General features: G+C 47.3%; 1 protein-coding gene across 1 annotated transcript in view; it reads right to left on the reverse strand.

The window, feature by feature from the left end:
* The window catches only part of IGF1R (insulin like growth factor 1 receptor), a 300,234-nt gene that overhangs the window by 234,406 nt on the left and 46,036 nt on the right, over positions 1-19,792 (reverse strand). Inside the window, exon 2 of the mRNA XM_019460140.2 lies at positions 12,244-12,789. Coding sequence (XP_019315685.1) covers positions 12,244-12,789 — 546 coding nt within the window. The remainder of the gene's footprint in view (positions 1-12,243; positions 12,790-19,792) is intronic.

Below are 19,792 nucleotides of genomic sequence, written 5' to 3' on the forward strand. Positions count from 1 at the left end.
TGAGGCAGTATTAGTGCCTAAGATTAGTGTGCTCACACCTGCCCTTCCCTGAGTGGAGACTCCCTAGTCTCTACATCCCAGACACCTCCCTTCCCGCACAACCCAGCCTCCCCATCTTCACGGGAACCAAACTACTCACATGCTACCCAGGGTCAAGCCCATGTGGGAGATGGACTTGTATGAAACATCTTTTCCATGGGCCTCCCTCTGGCAATGAAGGTAGAGAAGCAAAATGTATAAACAGGGCTCAAGTCTGGACTCACAAGGGGCTTATCATCTATTTGCAGAAAGACACAAATGGTGAGTAAGCAAGGTCTTCTGAAATGACTGTCAGCAGAGGGAAATGATCACTGACCAGAGAACACAGCAATGGCTCCATGCCTACTCCATGCCAGTACACGAATGACTCACAGGTGCATGAGCCCTCCGTAAGGGAGATGTGGGGAGGTCTCACGGAAGAGCAGACTTGAGCCAAACCCTGAAGCAGACAATGGTTAGGGAGAAGCCAAGCAGACAATGGTTAGGGAGAAGCCATGAAGAGCATGGCAACGTCTGCCCCAGCTGAAACTCGCCATGATACACACCAAAGCCAGATTGCCTAGAACCAAAAATGCACACAAATGTAAAACACACCCAACTCTCAAACTACTGAGAAAGTATTTTAGTTTCACTTTGATCAAGCCAAAAGTGCTTCTGAGTCCAAAGCAACTCAGCAGTATCATGGTAGACATCAGTCACTTGCCATGATAGCAGGAAACTCTTGCTGGGCTATCAGTTTGCTCAGATTCTGGATGAGGGAAAGCCTACTTTAGTTGAAAAGAATGATTTAGATGAATTTAAATTCATTCAACATAATCGTGTTACATCGGTGTTTCTCAAAGTACTTATGAATAATTCACTTTGGTAACAGCAAAAGCCAGACCAGAATAAGTCACTTCAAAGATACAAGACTTAACATAAATCCTACTGATTTTCCTAGTCTCAACGCCTTCTCTAACCACTTTTATTTCTTTCTACCCTATCACCGAGATGCTTCGCCAGCCTCCTATCTTACTTACATCTGCTACCAGCTCATCAGAGCCTGTGAATCACAGCCACCTCCTGGGACCCCACAGCCCACCTACCACTCTCCAATCCTGTCCCTAAGGGTAGAGCCCATCCAAAGAGCAGGTCAAATGCTTTATGCCTTTGCAAGTCTAGAATGTCTGTTTCCATTTCTCTAGCAGTACTGACTGAAAACCAGGGCCGATGGGTCCATCTTAGGTTCCTAACACCCTACTCTGCAATAATGAATCTCAGAGCTGGAAGGAAATTCAGGCTCACTTGGTTCAAAAAGATGAGGAGACCAAGGAGCAGGGAGACTGAGTGCCTGGCTAAGGTGTGGTGGAGGAGGTCCGATCAGTGCTTTCCACAATACATGATGTGTACAAAATTTTCATGCAAGCTCCACTGCACTGATCAGCTGCACTGCCCCCTTCTCCTTCCTGCCATTTGATGAGCCAGTCACCCACCTCTCCAGGCTGCCTTCAGAGAGGAGAAGGCACCGACCAGAGGTTTGCATTTATTTTGCTACAGTGGAGGCACTGAAGACTGGAGTTACAGGGGGGTGAGGAGCTGCTGTAAGCAGAGTCCACGCTTCACGCTTTTTTTGAAAATGCATGACGTACACCAGGCTTGTTTACACACACAGAATCTGAATGAGTTCATACTAAACGATTCACAAAAACCACTCACCTTTTATTGATTAGCTGAAGTGGGGTCTGAACACCATCCCAATTACCATTTCCCTCTAATGACCACTTAAATGCCTTCTCCATCAGCTCTTCATCCACACTCTGAGGCTTTCCATGAATGCCGTGCCCGGCAAGACAGAGCTGCAGTTACCCAAACGAACAGTATAGACCTTCCCGCAAGACCAAAGCAAGTTGAGGGTCTGAAGCCCCCAACCTTGCAGTGTGACTGCATTTCCAGGGGTCTTCCTGGGCATAGTAATTGGGCAGAAGGAAGCAAGGCCCTGACAGTTATCCCTATGGGCCCATCAGTAAATCTAAAATCAAATTCGTCCCGCAAAACAACTTTCTCTTGAAATGGTGGTCTGTTAGGTCGGCTTCTCCTGTTTTACCAATTATCCATCATATAAAATTTGCTTTAATTAAGCACCCCTAGACATTCACCCTCCTAATCGCCATCTCTGGCACCCCGTGACTTTTCCACGGAAAGTCCCCCCCCCCCACAACAAACAAATATTTGTTGAGATGAAGAAGCATTCTTCTGAGAAAAATGACGCGTTCTCAGAATTCCATTCGTAAACGACGACGATGTCAAGATCCTTCAAGCCCTGACTGCCTATGAGCCTAAAAAAGATGGCCAGGGATAAGGTGGCAGGTGGCGAAGAAGAAGCAGGAAACCCAATGATCTCAGAAGATGACACCATGCCACCTGGACCATGCTGCCTCGCTGGTGTCCCCTAGACCGTGCACGAAATTATAAAGAGCAGGTAAAGAATATGCCCTTCTGCATCCAGGCTTCCCTGTCTTTCCTCGTGGGTGGGAAACAGGACAAGGTACATTTTCCACAACCTTGCTTAAAATCTGTTCCAAAGCTTCTTTGACACAGTTATTCAAAACCCTTTAAAGGAAGTACCTATGGATTACAAAATAATCCAATCATTTCAAGTTCACTGAAGAAGACAACAAAAACTATACCCCTACATCTTACCTGAGGAAAGACTAGGAACCTATCAATATCATCTACTTGGCAAAGCATAAAGGGACCATTCAGAGGTTAAGAAATCAGAATGGAAATGTCCTAGTAGGTTACAACTCCAGGAACAAGGCTAGTCCCTTCTGACCTAGGGATCTAGCTAGTTTCCATTTGTTTGCATATGACTACTAGTACCTTCTGTGGGGGTCGGGGGTGGGGAGGGGGACTCCTAACTCGAACACCATGGCTCCCCAGGAATGTTTCTAATAATACCAACCTTCATCTTGCCTTTTTTCTTGTATCGTAGGCTATTTGCTTCCCCATCTTTCTTTATTATTTTCCCACCTCTTTTTACTACTATGTCCAACTCCCTGGTCTCAGGCAGCTGCTAAAAACCATCCAAGCACTTTGCATCTATCCGGAAATCCAGAATGGCAGCCCTGGTTCATAGATCCGCTGCCAAGGGCAGATGTACGCATATCGCAGCTGGGCCGTCTTCCCCAGGGGCCCCTGGGCATAGTGGGCTCGGGCCCAGGGCCTGCATGGGCTCCGGCAGCTACAACCTCGTAAACTCCATCCGAGTCCCTTCATCAGAACTTGCAAACACAAATTAGAGGCAGCTACATGCTGGGTCAGTCCGCACAGCCTTTTGTACACAAGGCTACGAGTGAGGATCAGGCAACACCGAGTCTCCAAACACGTTGCCTCTGTTCCCATCCCACGTGGATTCCGTGAAAAATGGCACGAAGAAACGAGAGACGACCGGGCGGTTGTTTGTGACCAAGGCCAAGATACAAAAAGCGACTTCTGTCCAATAATGAGATGAAACAGAAACCGGGCTTCCGGGAGAAGGCCTGACATTCCTGCACAGCATTTTCCCACCCACCTGATCCCCTCGAACGGAAGGAAGATCTAAGGGAGGACAGAGAGAGCCACTGTTTGTTTCCTGCACTGGGGGCGAGAGGAGGGAAAGGAAACAAAACAAAACAGCCTAAACAGGAGAAGAGGCCGGGTGGGAGCACAGAGTGGTATGCATGAGCAAGTACACACACACACACACACACACACACACACACGCACACACACACATACTGCGAGCCTTTCCCAAAGAAGAGAAATAAACAGACATGCTTCAGCCTGGAGCAGACGGTTGGCTACCTTTACTATGTGAGACTGGCATTTGTCACAAATAAAAATGTACATCCTTGTTATCTTCCCCCAAATCGTGCCCACTCTATAACCACTTTACTGCTCTCTGCAAAAAACGCATTAAAAAAAAAAAGATAACATTTAATGTTAGTATCAAACAAGAATCTTGTTGATATTTCTTAAATTCTTCCCCACACCACGCTTGCAAGCAGAATAAATTCATAGGGTTTGATAACCAAATAAATAGAGTTTACATGTAACTACAGAGGCCCCACTGGCATCCTGATACAGTCATATGTACCTCACTGAATGTTCTTTAAAGATACGGCTTATCTGGACAGACACAAGAATTTGAACAATTTGGATTAAATTAGCAAGATCCACTCCTACACTATGCCATGCTATTTATGATAATTGAATTTTTGCAATTTAGAAAAAGCCATAGAGAAAGACCATTTAAGATATGGCAGTAAACATACACATTCAATGCAGTTTAATGCTCACAATTCTAGATGGTCTCAGAATGCAGCTCTTAGACAGTTTAATTTTAGAAAGACTAGCAATTGGCTATCATTTCCCAAAAACCTACTATGTGCTCGGCAGTCTGTCTGGTGCTTTGTAAGTTCTGTCCCTGCCCCGTCCTGTTTCACAAATGGAAGATGGGGAAGGCAGCCTCATTCCAGGACCTGGAAACACACGAGGCTAATGAGCGGAACCCTTTCAATTCATCGACTCTTCTTAAACCTTTGCCGTATGATGCCACCTGTCCATACTGGAATGTAATATGTATGTGTGTGTGTATGTATGTATCTCCCATTTTGTAGAAAACTACATATTCTTGCAAATATCAACGTTAACATGCCATGATGGTCCACTGGGGAAAATCACACCTTTCAGGTGCAGAGCCACTGGACATGCTTGGAGACCAGCCGAACAGAGGATGCCAGGCATGTGATGGCAGGTGCTGTCTCCACGGAATCCACAATGACAACTGTCAAGGGTGGATACCCCCGGAATGTCAGGAGTGAGGCCCCAGCCAGTCCCATGACACTCAAAGGACTGTAGAACAGCGTCTAAGCTAACACGCAGGAGCACAGTCTTACCTGGATGGCCACTCTTCCTGTCTATGACCCGCCCTTTTCCACTGACCCCAGGAGCCTGCAGCACTCCCTGACCTGAGATGACAATCATCTCCACCAAGCTCCGAGAACTGCTCAGCTCTCATTCCTGCTCCTGCAGAGCAGTTCACACAGTGACAGGGAAGACTGTTCCAAAGACTGAGAAGATAGGCTGGATACAGAAGAGAACCCAGAATGCTCTAGATTTCAGATTTTGACCGGAGGTTCCTTCTTCCACACAAAAGATTACAACATGTCTTAAATCTAGATTCTCAAGTTATGCACAGTGATAAACAGACGCCTGCTCTGTTTAATATCCTGTGTGTCACAGACAGAAAGATCGCATCTCTTGCTACCAGAGTTCCGGGAACACTGTGGCTGTCTCTCGTTTGCTCCCAGTCAGGGGCGCAGTTCATCCCACAATGGTGCTCAGAGACCCCGATTCAGACAGCCTGAGTCCCGGAGTCACATCACACGCTAGAAGGAGGTATGGTTCCAATTCATGGCTTCCAGCTTCACCACGGGCCAAACCTAACTTTTGAACCACCTTATGCATTCAAGTTGAGCGATGCTGTCTAGCACAAGGTTAGCCCTGGGCCCATGTGATCCACGTCATTCCCACTCAAATCAAGAATGTCACACTGGCATACACACAAGAAAAGCAAGATAGAAATGTTAACGTAACAAAAGAGGCATTTTAGGACTAGAAGGAAAAGAGGACAAGCTTTTTTTTTTTTTAAGCTTATTTATTTATTTTGAGAGAGAGAGAGAGAATGTGAGCAGGGGGAGGGCAGAGAGAGGGAGAATCCCAAGTAGGCTCTGTGCTGTCAGGGCAGAGCCTGATGCGGGACTCAGTCCCACAAACTGTGAGCAAGACCTGAGCCAAAATCAAGAGTCAGACGCTTAACCGACTGAGCCACCCAGGTGTCCCAGAAATCAGGACAATCTTACAAGTAGGCTCAACTGGTGAGTTCTGAAGGGATTTCAGATATTTCCAAACACCTAGAATTGCAAAAATCACCCTAGGAGAGTTATTCTGAAAGCCTTTTTACTCTCTGAGATCCTTATTAAAAAACAAACTCCTGAAGGGAACCCAGGAAAGTGACACCTTAATTAGGGGAAAATCAGCCAAGAACAAAGCCTTTCAAGGAGCCAGGCAGGAGAACTAAGAGATGGGGGTGGGCTCAGAGGTGTCCCAGAGAGCCATGGACACAAACTGCTTCACCGTATTGGTAACAAGGGTCGACAGTCAGGGAGAACAGAATGTGATCTCCATGCTTGACTATAAAAGGCATAGAAATGAGGCCCAGGGGCATGTGACCCCCTTCTAAATAAAGATCACCCCCACACTGGGAGCAGCTGACCAGAGCAGGGGCCTTCCGGGGGAAGAGAGACAAGCTCCTACCATCAACACCATGCCAGACCCGCTCCACTGGCTGCCTTCTCATCCAGGATCCACAGACCTGCCCCGGCTCCAGCTGGAAAATGCAGGCCCCTCTTCTCATCCACCTTGGGCAGTCTGGAGGGCCCAGGCATGCTAGAACCTGGCGGCCGACCACACAGTGTTTCGCAGAAAGAAATACCCCTCACGGAAGCTTAAAACTTGGAGGAGGAGGAGGAGGAGGAGGAGGAGGAGGAGGAGGAGGAGAATGAGAATGGAGAGGAGGGGGAGGAGGGGAGAATTAAGATGAAGTAGGCACATTGCAGGGCAGAGAAACCGTGTCCCTCACCTCACCCCACTCCAGCAGGTGATTTACAAACACTTAAGCAAGCCCCTCACTTTCACCCGGCAGGCCAATCTCTAAGAAAATGAGGAAGGGGAACAATTTCACTCCACACACCAATACCGCCCTGTGAGAAGTATCTGATAAACAGGAACATGAGAACCTATTTTTTTTTTGGGGGGGGGGGGGATGTAGAATTGTCTTTTTTTATACTACCTGCCTTCATTTTGAGTCCCTGATCTCATCAGCAAGATGGCTGTAAAATGTTTTCCTTTTGTCAATAAAGGGAGCCGTTTACTGCCTTCTCGCACAAAGGCTCCAATCTGCTATTTTCCTGCTTTCTCATTTGGAAGGCAGTGGGGAAACGCAACAGACCCCGGGACCACTGTTTCCAGTCAGCACCCTTCTAATTGAAAGAAGGCTGTGCCACCAGCAAAGCTGGCCAGGCTCGCCACCTTCATGAATTTCCTGGCAAAGACCAGGCCTTCTCGCAGGCAATACAGGGATGTGAGTAGACCACAAGCTGTTCATCCTGATGGGTTAAAGAGGACTTGGAGACACTGAGTTTAGTAGTAAGTTTTAGATTTTTGTTTTGTTTTTTGGGTTTGGTTTTTTTTGTTTGTTTTTTTTTTGGTTGGAGGACCATCCATATCTGAAAACAAGTACCAGAGGGGTGCTTGGGTGGCTCGGTTGGTTAAGCGCCAGACTCTTGATATTGGCTCAGGTCGTGATCTCACAGTTCATGAGTTCAAGCCCTGCATCGGGCACCATGTGCTGGTGCGGAGCCTGCTTGGGATTCTCTCTCTCTCTGCCCTTTCCCTGCTCGCTCTCTACCTCTCTCTCTCTCTCTCTCTCAAAATAAATAAATAAACATTTAAAAAAACTGAAATCAAGTACCAGAAAGCCCCAGTGGCAAGCAAACGCCAGATGCCACTGAGGCAATTCAATCGGGCGTGAAAAGAACCACAGGTGCTTCCAGAGAATCCACCCTCACCCGCCCCCCTCCCTAGACACGGTTGGCTTTCAGCAAATAACTGTACAAAGTAAGGGATGGTGCCAAGTGCCACAGGCCAAGTTCAACTTTTAAGATGGTTTCTGCACTTCTCCATCACCTTGGGCCTTGAATCCTTCTGACAAGGGCAGGACAGAGAAGAGCTCCTACCATCCACGGCTGATCCTCCCTGCCAGTGACGAGCCGGACACAGGGTTGGTGATGGAGCTCCTGGGTAGCAAGGACCGTGAAAGCGACACAGGAGACATCCACATTTCATAATCCTCGAGTCTTTTGGCTTGCTGAGGACTGTTATTACACACTGCTCTCTGCAGAGGGGCGGGGGGTGGGGGAAACAGATCTTCCTGACAATAAATCTTTCACAAAGCAGGTGCGTGCTCACCCCTGGGGTGACACCCGTGCTCTCCGAGATGTGGAGGACGCGCCCAGAATTGACTCAGCAGTGCAGAAAGTGCCACTGCCAGGTTTCTCTGCTACGGGAAAGGCCCACCAGAGTCTGCAAAGTCCCAGAGTCCTATGCCAAGGGGCAAGAAGTCTGCCAGTGAGGGCGGCCACCTGGCCAGCACATGCAAGCACCATCACGGGCCAGGGACACGGCAGGCAGAAGGCAGGCAGGCAGCTTGTCGGGGGCATGCATGGCCCAATTTCATGAGATTCCACAAGCTCCCACTACAGGATTTCAGGTAGAGGAGCCTGTCGGTCAGAGCATGTGTTAGGGAGTTCACTGGGCCGAGGCAGGGGTGCAGGAAGGCTGGAGAGAGGCCAGGTCGCTGAAAAGGGCAGAGGGGACAGCGGAGGGTGGTAGATCTGAGAAACCCTGGGATGGAAAGGGCTTGTCTTGCAATTGGAGGAGGAAGCATCCAAACACCCAAGTTCCCGACATGGAAGCGTGGAGCACCAGAACGCTGTCCACGAAGAGACAGAATAGAAGAAAAAGACTCAGTAGAAGGGAGGAGACAGAGAAGACTAGAAGACACTGAAATGCCTGTGGTTGTCTAGACAGGAATGGATATGTGGGTCTAAGAGCTTATAAAGAGGTCTAAGCTGAAGATGATATTTACGGACCAGCTGTAGACAAAAGGATGGTGAAGCAGCAGGTGGAGCATTCTGGGGAACAAGGGCAGTGAAAAGAGGCCTAGGATGGAAGTCTGGAGACCGCCAGGTACTAAAGACTAAACCAAGGAAAAGGAGCCAGAAAGGAATGGTTGTAGACATAGGAAGAGAAGGAGTATCTTCCTAGGAGGCCGGGGGTTGGGGGGGGGTGGGGGGTGGTTGGGGGGGAGGGGTGGTCACCAGGGCTGAAGGTCAGGGCCACAAGTTACATTTTTACAGAAGGGAGAACACCGTACATGACTTTTTAAGGGTCAGTCACTCTTTAGCCGTAACTCAAGCCTGCATAAAACCACTTCTCCAAATCACAGGACAACAGAGAAATCCTAAAGTGGGTGGAGAACCCACGAAGTAGTCATTTCCTTGATGGGGCTGTCTACGAAGCTGCCTGCCACCCACCGCCCAGTTAGGATACCTAAGAAGGAGCTGAAGGAAGAGCACCAAGTAAAAAGTGCGTATGAGCACTCCAGGATTGAGGCCTTCTCCGCAGTGTCACAAATTTCACACGCATCCCTGATTTGACGTAGCTCTCCAGACGCTCTCCCTGCTTCTGTGGGCAGCCCTGTGGAGAATAACTGAATGGGGTTCTTCCACACTTCACTGTTTTAAATGGGCATCTTAATGCTTACGTTGACTTCAAGGTAGACATTGTGTCCAGGCTCAACACCCTTCACCAGGCTCCTTGAATGACTCATAAGCATCCTCCTGGAGAGGGATATCACAGCACTGCAGTGCTCAGCCAGAGAGACGATGGGGGACAGAGAACGTATGGCCTTAGAAGGAGTGCTCTAAAACAGCACTCTCCAACAGAAACAGAATGAGAACCACACCTGTCACTTCAAATGCTATAGTAGCCACATGACAAAGTAAAAAGAAACAGGTGTAATTAAGTTAATAACATATTTTATGGACTCCAGTCTGTCCAAAATATTATCATTTCAACAACAAAATATTAATAAGGAGATACCTTACTTTTTCTCCTGACCCTGCTACATCTTTGAAATCCAATGTATTTTACGCTTTGAGTGAGTCTCAGTTCGGACCAGGCCACAGTTCAAGCCTGAATGAAGCCACATGTGGCTAGTGGCTACCACATCAGACAGCACAGGTCTGAAGGGAATCTATGTAAAGAGAGAGCTCTGATTCAATTAGAAAAACCTCTTAAGAAGCCTGCCCATGCATGCTGCAGTTTTCCTGAAACTCCCAGATGAAGAGAAGACAATTTCCTTGAATGCTGGTAGTAATTTTTCAATAAATACTCCCTTGTAAAATCTCAGAAAAACATCAGCAGGACTGAGAACTGGCGGGGGAGAAGCCTGCAGGGTGCGGCCTTGGGGAAGCAGGTGTCCAGCCAACAGGCCTGTCAACATCAGCCATACCAGCACCAAGGCCCAATTTCTAACCCCCATTCTTTTTTCTGGTGCTTTTCCTTTTTTTTTTTTTTTTTTTTTTAAATAGTCCAAGTGCCCTATGAGAAAGACAGGATCTATCCCAGATGAAGAAACTGAGGGCCAGGCAATTTAAATTACTTGCTCATTCCCGGTCCCAGCTACCAGACCTGGACCCAGAAACCAAGCCTCGCCTCTGCTCCAGGCTTCTTCAACAACCAGCTGGTCAGAAACAGCCAAAAATCCACAGTGAGGCCAAAGTAAATATCGACTGAATCACTGAACAAGTGCCCACCTAATGACTTTTTAAATAACACCTCCCTTTTGTACAGAGCTTATGAGTTTTCAAAGCAGTTTCGCACACATTTGGTCACCACTGAGGAATAATATGGGACTGCCCTAAGGAACATTCTAAAGGTGCCCAACCATGGCCCAGAAGGCTCGTCCAAGGTCACCCAGGCCATTTACACCGCATCCAACATCTTCCCACTACACACGATGCCTCCCTTGCTGACGCCTTTTTCTTTTAAAATAAAATTTTAAAATGTCAAGACTACTTAAAAAGGTATTTTTGTTGTTTTCCCAAAACCAGTGGGTAACCTAATGATAGGGTACCGTTTTAATCAATCACAAATGTGACTTTAGCACAGGACCTTCTTCCAACCCTAGCCAACAGGGACTCTTCAGCGGCCTGATGGCGTTCTTGGCCATCCAAGGTCCTAGCTGAAGCCAGTGGGACCCCTTCCCTCATTAATCAAATGTTCATGTACACACTGATGGAATGATAGCAAAAAAGTGTGAGCTGGGTCAAAGAAACCATCCTTTTCCTGCTTCAACCCTGGAAGGGAAACAGAAACAACAGCTACCTGTGGGGTCTGGCCTTTATTTTGTTTATTTTATACACTTCATGGTTTAGGCGAGCCTACCAATTTGGGATTTCTTGGCTTTTCATGACTAGCTAGAATACATGAGCTCTTTGGGTCTTTAACTGGGCCAACCATTAAATAATAGCTATTTATAGCTACCACACTGACTTCCAACCAGTGAGAGGAATCTTCCTGGCCAATATACCTAAACATTGCAAAAAGCAACACAGCAAAGCCCAGAGTCACCTTCTAATACCAAACAACTTGGGTCTCAAGGTATTGATCACAATAATTCAAGAGTCTGGTTATACTCAGGCGTAAAACGGGCAGACTGCTGATGAACAAGAAGGTTCAGAATACCACCACCTGGACCAGAAGAGCAGTGGGCATATTTCAAAATTCTTCCACTGAGTGATTTCATAAGACCTGTAACTCTTCAGGGGACAAAAAAAAAAAAAAAAAAAAAAGATAGAAAAAAGGAAATGGACGCACTGGGGTGTACAACTGTACTCACTACACAGCCACCTTCAAGTACAGCCTGAATGTGGGATTCCTGAAACCTGGTCCAGGGCTCTCGCACCATGGTCAGGTGTTCCATCATAAACCAGCAACACATAAGCATCATAACGTCACTGGGGACCAAGGAGGGAGTGGAGGTCACCATTTTCACAGGATGTGAATTGCATTAGCTCTTTACTTTTCCTTTATTCAACCATATTCCAAGTATATTCATGCTAAGGAAGTCCCGCCATGCCAAAATATCTCTTTTCGTGCAAAGGATGAACGAGTTGATCCCTAAGCAGTCCCTGACTGCCAGGGCGTAGGCCCTTCCAAACACAGCGGATCACCTTTCTCATCAGAAATCCAAAGCTGAAGGTCGGTGAGCAAGCTTCTAGCCCAGAAGGGTGGTGGATTATTTCTAGTACATGATTTGAAAGGTCTTGATGGCAGCCATGCCACAGTCCCACATCCCATGAGTTCCCGGATGCAAAAGGAAGCCAACCAAGACCCCCACCGGCACACGGCAGGCGGACGTGTCCTCAGTGCCACGTCACCGCACCCTCCCAGCAGAACCCCCGGCAGAACCCGTGCGTTCCAAGAGGAGGAGGGCAAGGGAGAGAAGGAGGGGAAAGAGAAGCGGCACAGGGAAAGCCACATCAGCGCCATTCTTACTTTTCTGGCAGCGGTTGGTCGTCCAGCAGCGGTAGTTGTATTCATTGTTGATGGTCGTCTTCTCGCACAAGGGCTTCTCCTCCATCGTCCCCGGACACAGGTCCCCGCATTCCTTTGGGGGCTTGTTTCCCACGATGTAGTTATTAGACACCGCATCCAGGATTAGGGACCAGTCCACCGTGGAGAGGTAACAGAGGTCAGCGTTTTTCTCAATCCTGATGGCCCCCCGGGTAATGTTCCTCAGATTGTAAAGCCCAATATCCTTGAGATTGGTCATCTCAAAGATGACCAGGGCGTAGTTGTAGAAGAGTTTCCAGCCGCGGATGACCGTGAGGTTCGGGAAGAGGTCCCCGAGGCTCTCGAGGCCGGCCACGCGGAACAGCAGCAAGTACTCGGTGATGACCGTGAGCTTGGGGAAGCGGTAGCTGCGGTAGTCCTCTGCCTTGGAGATGAGCAGGATGTGGAGGTAGCCCTCGATCACCGTGCAGTTCTCCAGGCGCTTCAGCTGCTGATAGTCGTTACGGATATCGATGCCCGGCCCGCAGACTGGAAGGGAGACAAGAGGGCAAGGGCGGGACACGTCTGAGTCAAAAGGAAATCATTTTCAGAACTACTTCCCACCCCACAATATGGTCAGTTTTCAGGAAACCTATCTTATTATTGTTATTTTTAAAGAAATAAGACTCAGTTCTTCACAGCAGACCAGCTTTAGGTATAGGGCCGCAGGCGGACTATCTGAGTCTCTAGTTGGTCAGCTGTCATTCGTGAACCGTCTACTCTGGGCCGGACGTTGTGCAACACACACGGAGACCATGGGGGATGCCATCCCTGTCCCACTTATGTGTAAACCACAGCTCTGAGCCCGGGGTCGTACACGAGAAGCACATGCGGGAATCAAGGCTGCAGGCTCCAGAGCTGCCAGCCGCTCACCCCCCACCCCTTCCGCAGAGCACCAGTGCCCAAAGTCTGAACAAACAGCTCAGCAGCCACATAACAACTTCCTACCGCATCGAGCCTCAAGGACACCAAGCAGCAGTTGATATTGGAGAACAGTCACCCTGACCTAGAAAGTAGGGACACAAAGAAGCACATTCCCACATTTCTTGCTACCATCTGATGCGGGCCAGGTGGCCTTGTGTTCTTCCCTAATACTGCGTGAATGTAGATACAAAGGCTAATTTAACAGAAAGGTAAGAATGCACGGTTTCTATGAATAAAAGGGATATGCAATCCCAACTCTAATATTTTATGAATCAAGAATCAAGAAAGCAGGCTTCCCATAGGAAGGTTAGGCAACAGAATAGCCAAAAGACAGTAAAACTCATCCATGTCTCAACGTCCAAAGATAATCACTGTTAACAGTTCCTATGCCAGTGATCCTCTCTCTGTAAGGAATTTGATTAAGGTAAAGGAAATCAGGCAATAATATCACGTTTTCAAATACACTTCATTCACTTAATATGAACATTTCACCAAATCAATAAATGTCCTTCTACGTTATCACTTTAAGGAGATACTGATTCTAGGCTGTGAATATGCACCATGAGTTCTTTTATTTTTTAAAAAACCAATCCCGTATTGTTGGATATTTAGGTTATCTCCAATTTTTCTCATCATAAGGAACATTCCAGGGAACATTCTCGGCAGAGATCCAAGACTCTTTTCTTGAGATAAGTCCCTAGAAGCAGAATTGCTGGACCAAGGCATCTGCAGATTTGAAATGCTTTTGATAGAACAGGCTTGATATTGGAAACTTTTATTTTTAAAATTCTAAACACATACACACACACACACACACACACACACACACCTTGGTTAGTACCCTTTCTTAGGCTTTAATAATCACAAACCTTCCATTAAAGCTTCTCAGATAGAGTCAAGTTTTCTGACTGGTGTAATTCATTAGTTTTTGGAGCACTCAACACATATGATGCTGTAGGAAGTGCAAAGAAGTGGTACCTGCCCTCTGAAGAGGCTCACGGCGAATGCCAAGAGCTAAGACCCACGACAAACAACTGTCGTATGTGGCAGAAGCTGGTCAGTGGTGTGTAGAGTACAAGTCCACTCTAGATGTGAACCGAACTGGGCAGGACAGACAGCCTTGGAGCTACCCACAGAGAGGAGGCCCTTTCTGTGGCAGGGCTGAGGAAAGCCCTTGCATGCCCTGACTCCTAGAGGATGGGTAGGACTTAAAACTGGGTATTAACATTCCAGAGGCCAGAGAAAAGGGAAAGCATATACACTCAAGGGACAGCAACACTGATGGCCAGGGATGTAGAGAATAAACGAGTTTGGTAGAGTCCAAGTCACAAAAGGTCACACATGGGGATGGAAACTTTCATCTCAGGAATGAGGCCCCTCTCAAGACTCTCGAGTGGGAGAGAAGCCCAAGGGAGACCTTTTTTTGGAGGATTAATCTGTGGTCAAGTGCAAGACAGAATCAAAGTGGAGCAGCTGAGGGAAAAGGGAAGACCAGTCCAGCGGGGGACAGAACCATAGACAGGAACTGGACAGAGAATGGCAGTCAGGGGGTGGGGTCCAGGGGACCCAAGAGCAGAGAAGCAGTCAAAGCTTGAGAACCTACAACCTGAAACCTCATTTGGTCCACTTCCCCTCTTTTGCTGATGAGCAAAGGAAGCCTCTACAACAAAGAAGAAGATGGGAGAAACCAGGGCCCTGAGAACATCCCATGCTGGAAAAAGGCTGTGAGGGAAGCTTTGTTTCATTCTGTCTCATCTCACGTGATGCTCTCAATAGTACTTCACACTCCGTAATATCATCACCCCTTTGCACAGGTGACGTATGTAAGATGCTGGCCCCTTCACAGCAAAGCTTGACGCGTGGTTTCTGGATAGTCCCAGCTCCTAGTATTCTCACCAACTGGTTACCCCCAAACTCCTCCAGCTAAACTTCTGTCCCAGTCATGGTACCAAACAACTCTTTGCAAAGCCCCTGATGACATTATCAAAGCCAATAACAATTCCCTGTCCTATTCTTACTTGATCCTTCCAGTTATCTGACATTGCCTCCTTCTTGAGGCCTCTCTGACTCCACACACCCGCTCACCACCCTCAGGTCCTACCTCACCTCTAAATGCTGGCCTCTGGCCTCAGCCTCCCCCCTCTCTGTCCTCTCACATGGACAGCTGGCTTCCTGTGCCACCCATACACTAGATGATTGTCAAATGCTTGCCAGTGGCAGCTCCAGAGTCGCATGTCCATCTGCCTACTCAACATCTCCATTTAGGTGTCCGATAACACATTCCCTTCCTCCGACAAAATCTGCCTCCTGCACTCTCCTATCTGGGTCAGTGACACCCCGTTTTCTGAATTGCTCGTGTCCAAAATCAAGGGCTCATTCCTGATTCCTCTCTCTCCCTTTACACTGTACAGATCCCATCCTCTTGGGCATTATGCTAACTGCCATGTCAGACGGAGAGACAAACGTTTTGTGTTCTCACATATACACAGAATCTTAAAAAAAGTCAAATTCACAGAAACGGAGTTAGAATGGTCGGTGTCAGGGGCTGGGAGTTGGGGGAAGTGGGGAGGTGTTGGTCAAACGGTACAAAGTCCTCGCTCTAAGATAAAGAAGACCTGGGGAGCTAAGGCACAGCTCGGTGACTGGAACTGACAACACTGTATTCCTGGAAGTTGTTAGGGGAGTAGATCGTAAATGTTATCTAGACACACACACACACTGTACACACAAATTATACTTATGTAAGAGGATGTGGAGGTGTTAACTAACTTTATCATGGTAATCATTCTGTAATACATACACGTATCCAATCAGTACACTGTGCCCTTAAACTGATGTGTATTAATGTCAATAATATCTCAAAAAAAAAGCTGAAAAAACAAAACAAACAAACAAAAAACAACAGTCCTCTTGGCTCCAGCTTCCAAGCCTGTGGGAAGCTGGGATGTTCTTCCCACCATTACACCCCACCTCTTCTGTACACTGTTTCTCAATGGCCCCATTCACTCCCCTCCCCCCACCCCCACCCCACCCAGGGCATGTCTGCCCTCCTCTGGCCTTCTTCTCATCCCAGGGTCTCCCCCACTGATCTGTCCCACTAGTGTCAGCTCCAGGAGGACAGAAGATTATTTTCTATTTCACCCACCACGACACCCCCAGTGCCTGAAGCAGTCCTTGATGTATGGTGGGCACACCATTAATTCACACGTAGAATGAATGGATTTCACTACATCTGTCCGTCTCCACTGCTCTAGCCCTGGTCTGAGCCACTGTCATCTCCAGCCTCATCTACACCTTCCCCACCATCCCGTCTCTGTCCCTGTCTACTTCTATCTCAGCTGCCAGTATGTTCTTGCTTAGCACACTATAGCTGCCAAGCGCCTTCCTTCCTTATCCCCTGTCTGAAGTGTGTCCCCTGTCACATGGACAGCCCTCCACTCTCGTCCTGTCATCTCATCAGAGCTTTGCCCCAACACCCTAGCTTTGAGAATCCCCCCCCAACTCTCTCCCCCCACCTCATTTCCCTATTTCACTATTTTTACAGCACTTTTCATGTCTGAAAAGTGTCAGGCCCTGAAAGGATGTATTTAGCTGAGTGATCACTGTCTATTACCCTCATGGAAATGAGAGGCTCTGTACAGTTTTCTGCCTGTCTCCCATGCCTAACATCCAGCATAACGTACACGTCTGACATCCAGCAGCTTCGTAAAGATGTGCTGCCTGGCTGGGGGCCAAGGTGAGCCTAAGGTGGGATGGGGAGAACAAAGCATCTATCAGATAGGTGCCACTAGAATTCTCTCAAAATCAAGAAATGTCACCCAATGATAGTTTCAGGTCAGTGACTCAATACGCAAGTCTTCTTTGCTTTTGAACTATTCATTTTTTCCTAGGCCCGCCTAAAATTTTACATTCCTTCTATGCCATTATAAACTAAGCGTATTAGTTTACTCTGAAATGATAAACAGAAGTTTTTAGAGAGGAGTACTTGGATGCGGTCTGGTTTTGCATTCAGCATGTGTCTGATCCTATTATAAGGTGTTAGGCAGCAATTAGTTTGCTATCATTTCCTGCAGACCAGAAAGCTCGGGACCCAGTGAAAGAGCATGAAGCCTCATAACCAAAGTCTGCCAAAAGTTTATACTGCGATCAAAGACACTGGGAAAGAATCGGCTTTGCCGTGTAGACCACTCAGTTAATGAGCCATGATACAGAGCTGATATGGACAGATTCTTCAAATGAAAGAACTGTTTCCACACTGGACACTTTTCCCCCATTTATAGAAGAAAAGAAAAGGGGGGAAAAAAACAAGGAAGAAACTAACCACTTATTCCTGAAGAGAAGACAAGCCCAAGCCACAAAGTGCGAGGCAGGACCCAGCTACTGGGTGTTTTGGATTCCAGGAGCGACACTGTTCGCCTTTGGGGTATTTTGTGATAGGAACAGAAAAAGGAAAACCCAGCTGGGCCAGGAATGATAACACAGTGTCCAGAAGGCACAAGCCACAAACAGGAAAAGAGAATGCAGCATACTTCATTGGGGCCGTGAAATAATACAAGCATTAAGGGAGTCAATATTCCACACAGCACACTAAGGAGAGACAGACACACCCTTGCTACTACTCACTGATGATTAAAAGGAAATTGCAAAACACCGTTTCTCCCTTTTCAAAGCAGCAGATATCAAAAAAACACACACACAAAAAAAACACAAAAAAAACACAAAAAAACAACTCGACTTTACGAAAGGCATTGGAATGTGAGCTCTCAGGCTGGCCCCATAAAGAATAATCAAAGCTTATGGAAGTGAAAGCAAACAGGAAGCAGAGGGAAAGAACACTGTGGAAGGTAGGGGCAGCATGAACAGACCGCCAAGGCAGGAGCAGAGGGCACGGGAAGGGATGAGGAGGGGAGAGGCAGGGGTGGTCTGGTACCCCAGGCCAGGACCCTTTGGAGGGAGGCAGGCAAGCAGACAGGCAGGCGAGGACCTGGGGGGGTAGAAATCACTTCCCCCAAACTAAAATTTTAAATTAAGTCTTTTAGTTGAAAGAATACTGCTCCCCCAAAATTTCCTATGTATTTTTAAAACATCAAAGGGTAGAATTTCTGCTCTAGGGACCTAAGGGAACAACATAAACAAACGATACATATTCGGGAAACAAATCCCTAAGAACTGCTAATATAAGAAGGGTTAATAAAAAGCATCTGCCTGAGAAACCCCCCCCCCCCAAAAAAAAAGCTATGAATCTAAGTATGTGAAAGAGAGGAGGAAATCAATGACCGCTTTGGCATGCTCTATGCGAAACACAATCTTGTGTCCTAGAAAAAGAAAAATGGGATGACTTAGGTCTGAGTCCCAAGTTCCATTTACCGGCTCCTACCCTCAAGGGGGCACATACCCTTCCTCAGCCTCATTTTCTTCACCTGCAAAATGGGCTGTTCATACCTACCCGAAGGAAGAGGTCATAAAGATCAGATAGGGCTTTCATGTTCCTGTGGCTGGCAAGGGGCTTTAGGCCATGTTACTACATAAATAAACATGAATAAAAAAACATACACACGCCCCCGTTTTGTTGCCCCAATCTAAATATGAACAACAAAGGGGAAAATGAACAAATCTGTTGATTAGCCTTCTGACACCAATTCCATTAAAGATGATCAGAGGTAGTTACCTAATTAAAATGTTTTCAACTCTGATCAACTCTTCTTTAAAAATATGGGGCAGTCTTAGCTTGCAGGATTGGAAATAAAAGACATTGGGAAGCATAATTAGCCTCATTTTACTACAGGTCCACAGGCAGATAATGAGTAAAATGGTCGTCAACCAGCTGTCATGTCTGGTTCTGGTGGTAAAAGCCCAACATAACAACCCCCCCCCTTTTTTTTTTCTTTTCAGACAGTGGCCCCCTATACAAGTTCTTTATGTCCCTTAAAATGGGTTCTTTGGAATCAATAACTTAGTACTATAAGAACTCTAGAGGCACCTGGGTGGCTCAGTCAGTTAAGTATCTGACTCTTGATTTCAGCTCAGGTCATGATCTCAGGGTTTGTGGGTTCAAGCCCCACATCAGGTTCTGTGCTGACAGTGCGGAGCCTGCTTGGGATTCTTTCTCTTACCCCCTCTCTCTGCCCCTCCCTTGCTCTCTGTCTCTCTCAAAATAAATAAATAAACTTAAAAAAAAAAATCTCTAGACTCTGTGAAAGTCACACTGATGTCAAGAGGCTAGGAGGGCATTCATGTCTAACTGAATTTTGTACAAAGGGGCCGAACAACCACCTCTCCAGCCAGTGGCAAGTTAAATGAACTAAAACTTTTAATAGGTCAGTGAACAGGGCTGCAGGACCACAAAGAAGGGGACCCATGACTCCCCACCTCTGGGGAGGTCTGGAAGCCATCTCCGAGGAGGGGATCCCTGAAGATGGTCTGAAGAATGAGCAGGGTCTTGCCAGGAAAGGCAGGGGGCCAGGGCACCAGTCAGAGGGGGGTGCACACACATGGAGGTGCCTGGGAACCCCCAGGAGTAGAGCCTGTGGACAGAGAAACAAAAGCAACTGCAGGACAGAAGCTAGAA

The sequence above is a fragment of the Panthera pardus genome, unplaced genomic scaffold, assembly GCF_024362965.1.
Source record: "Panthera pardus isolate Hobbes unplaced genomic scaffold, ASM2436296v1 HiC_scaffold_24, whole genome shotgun sequence".
Lineage (NCBI taxonomy): Eukaryota > Metazoa > Chordata > Mammalia > Carnivora > Felidae > Panthera > Panthera pardus.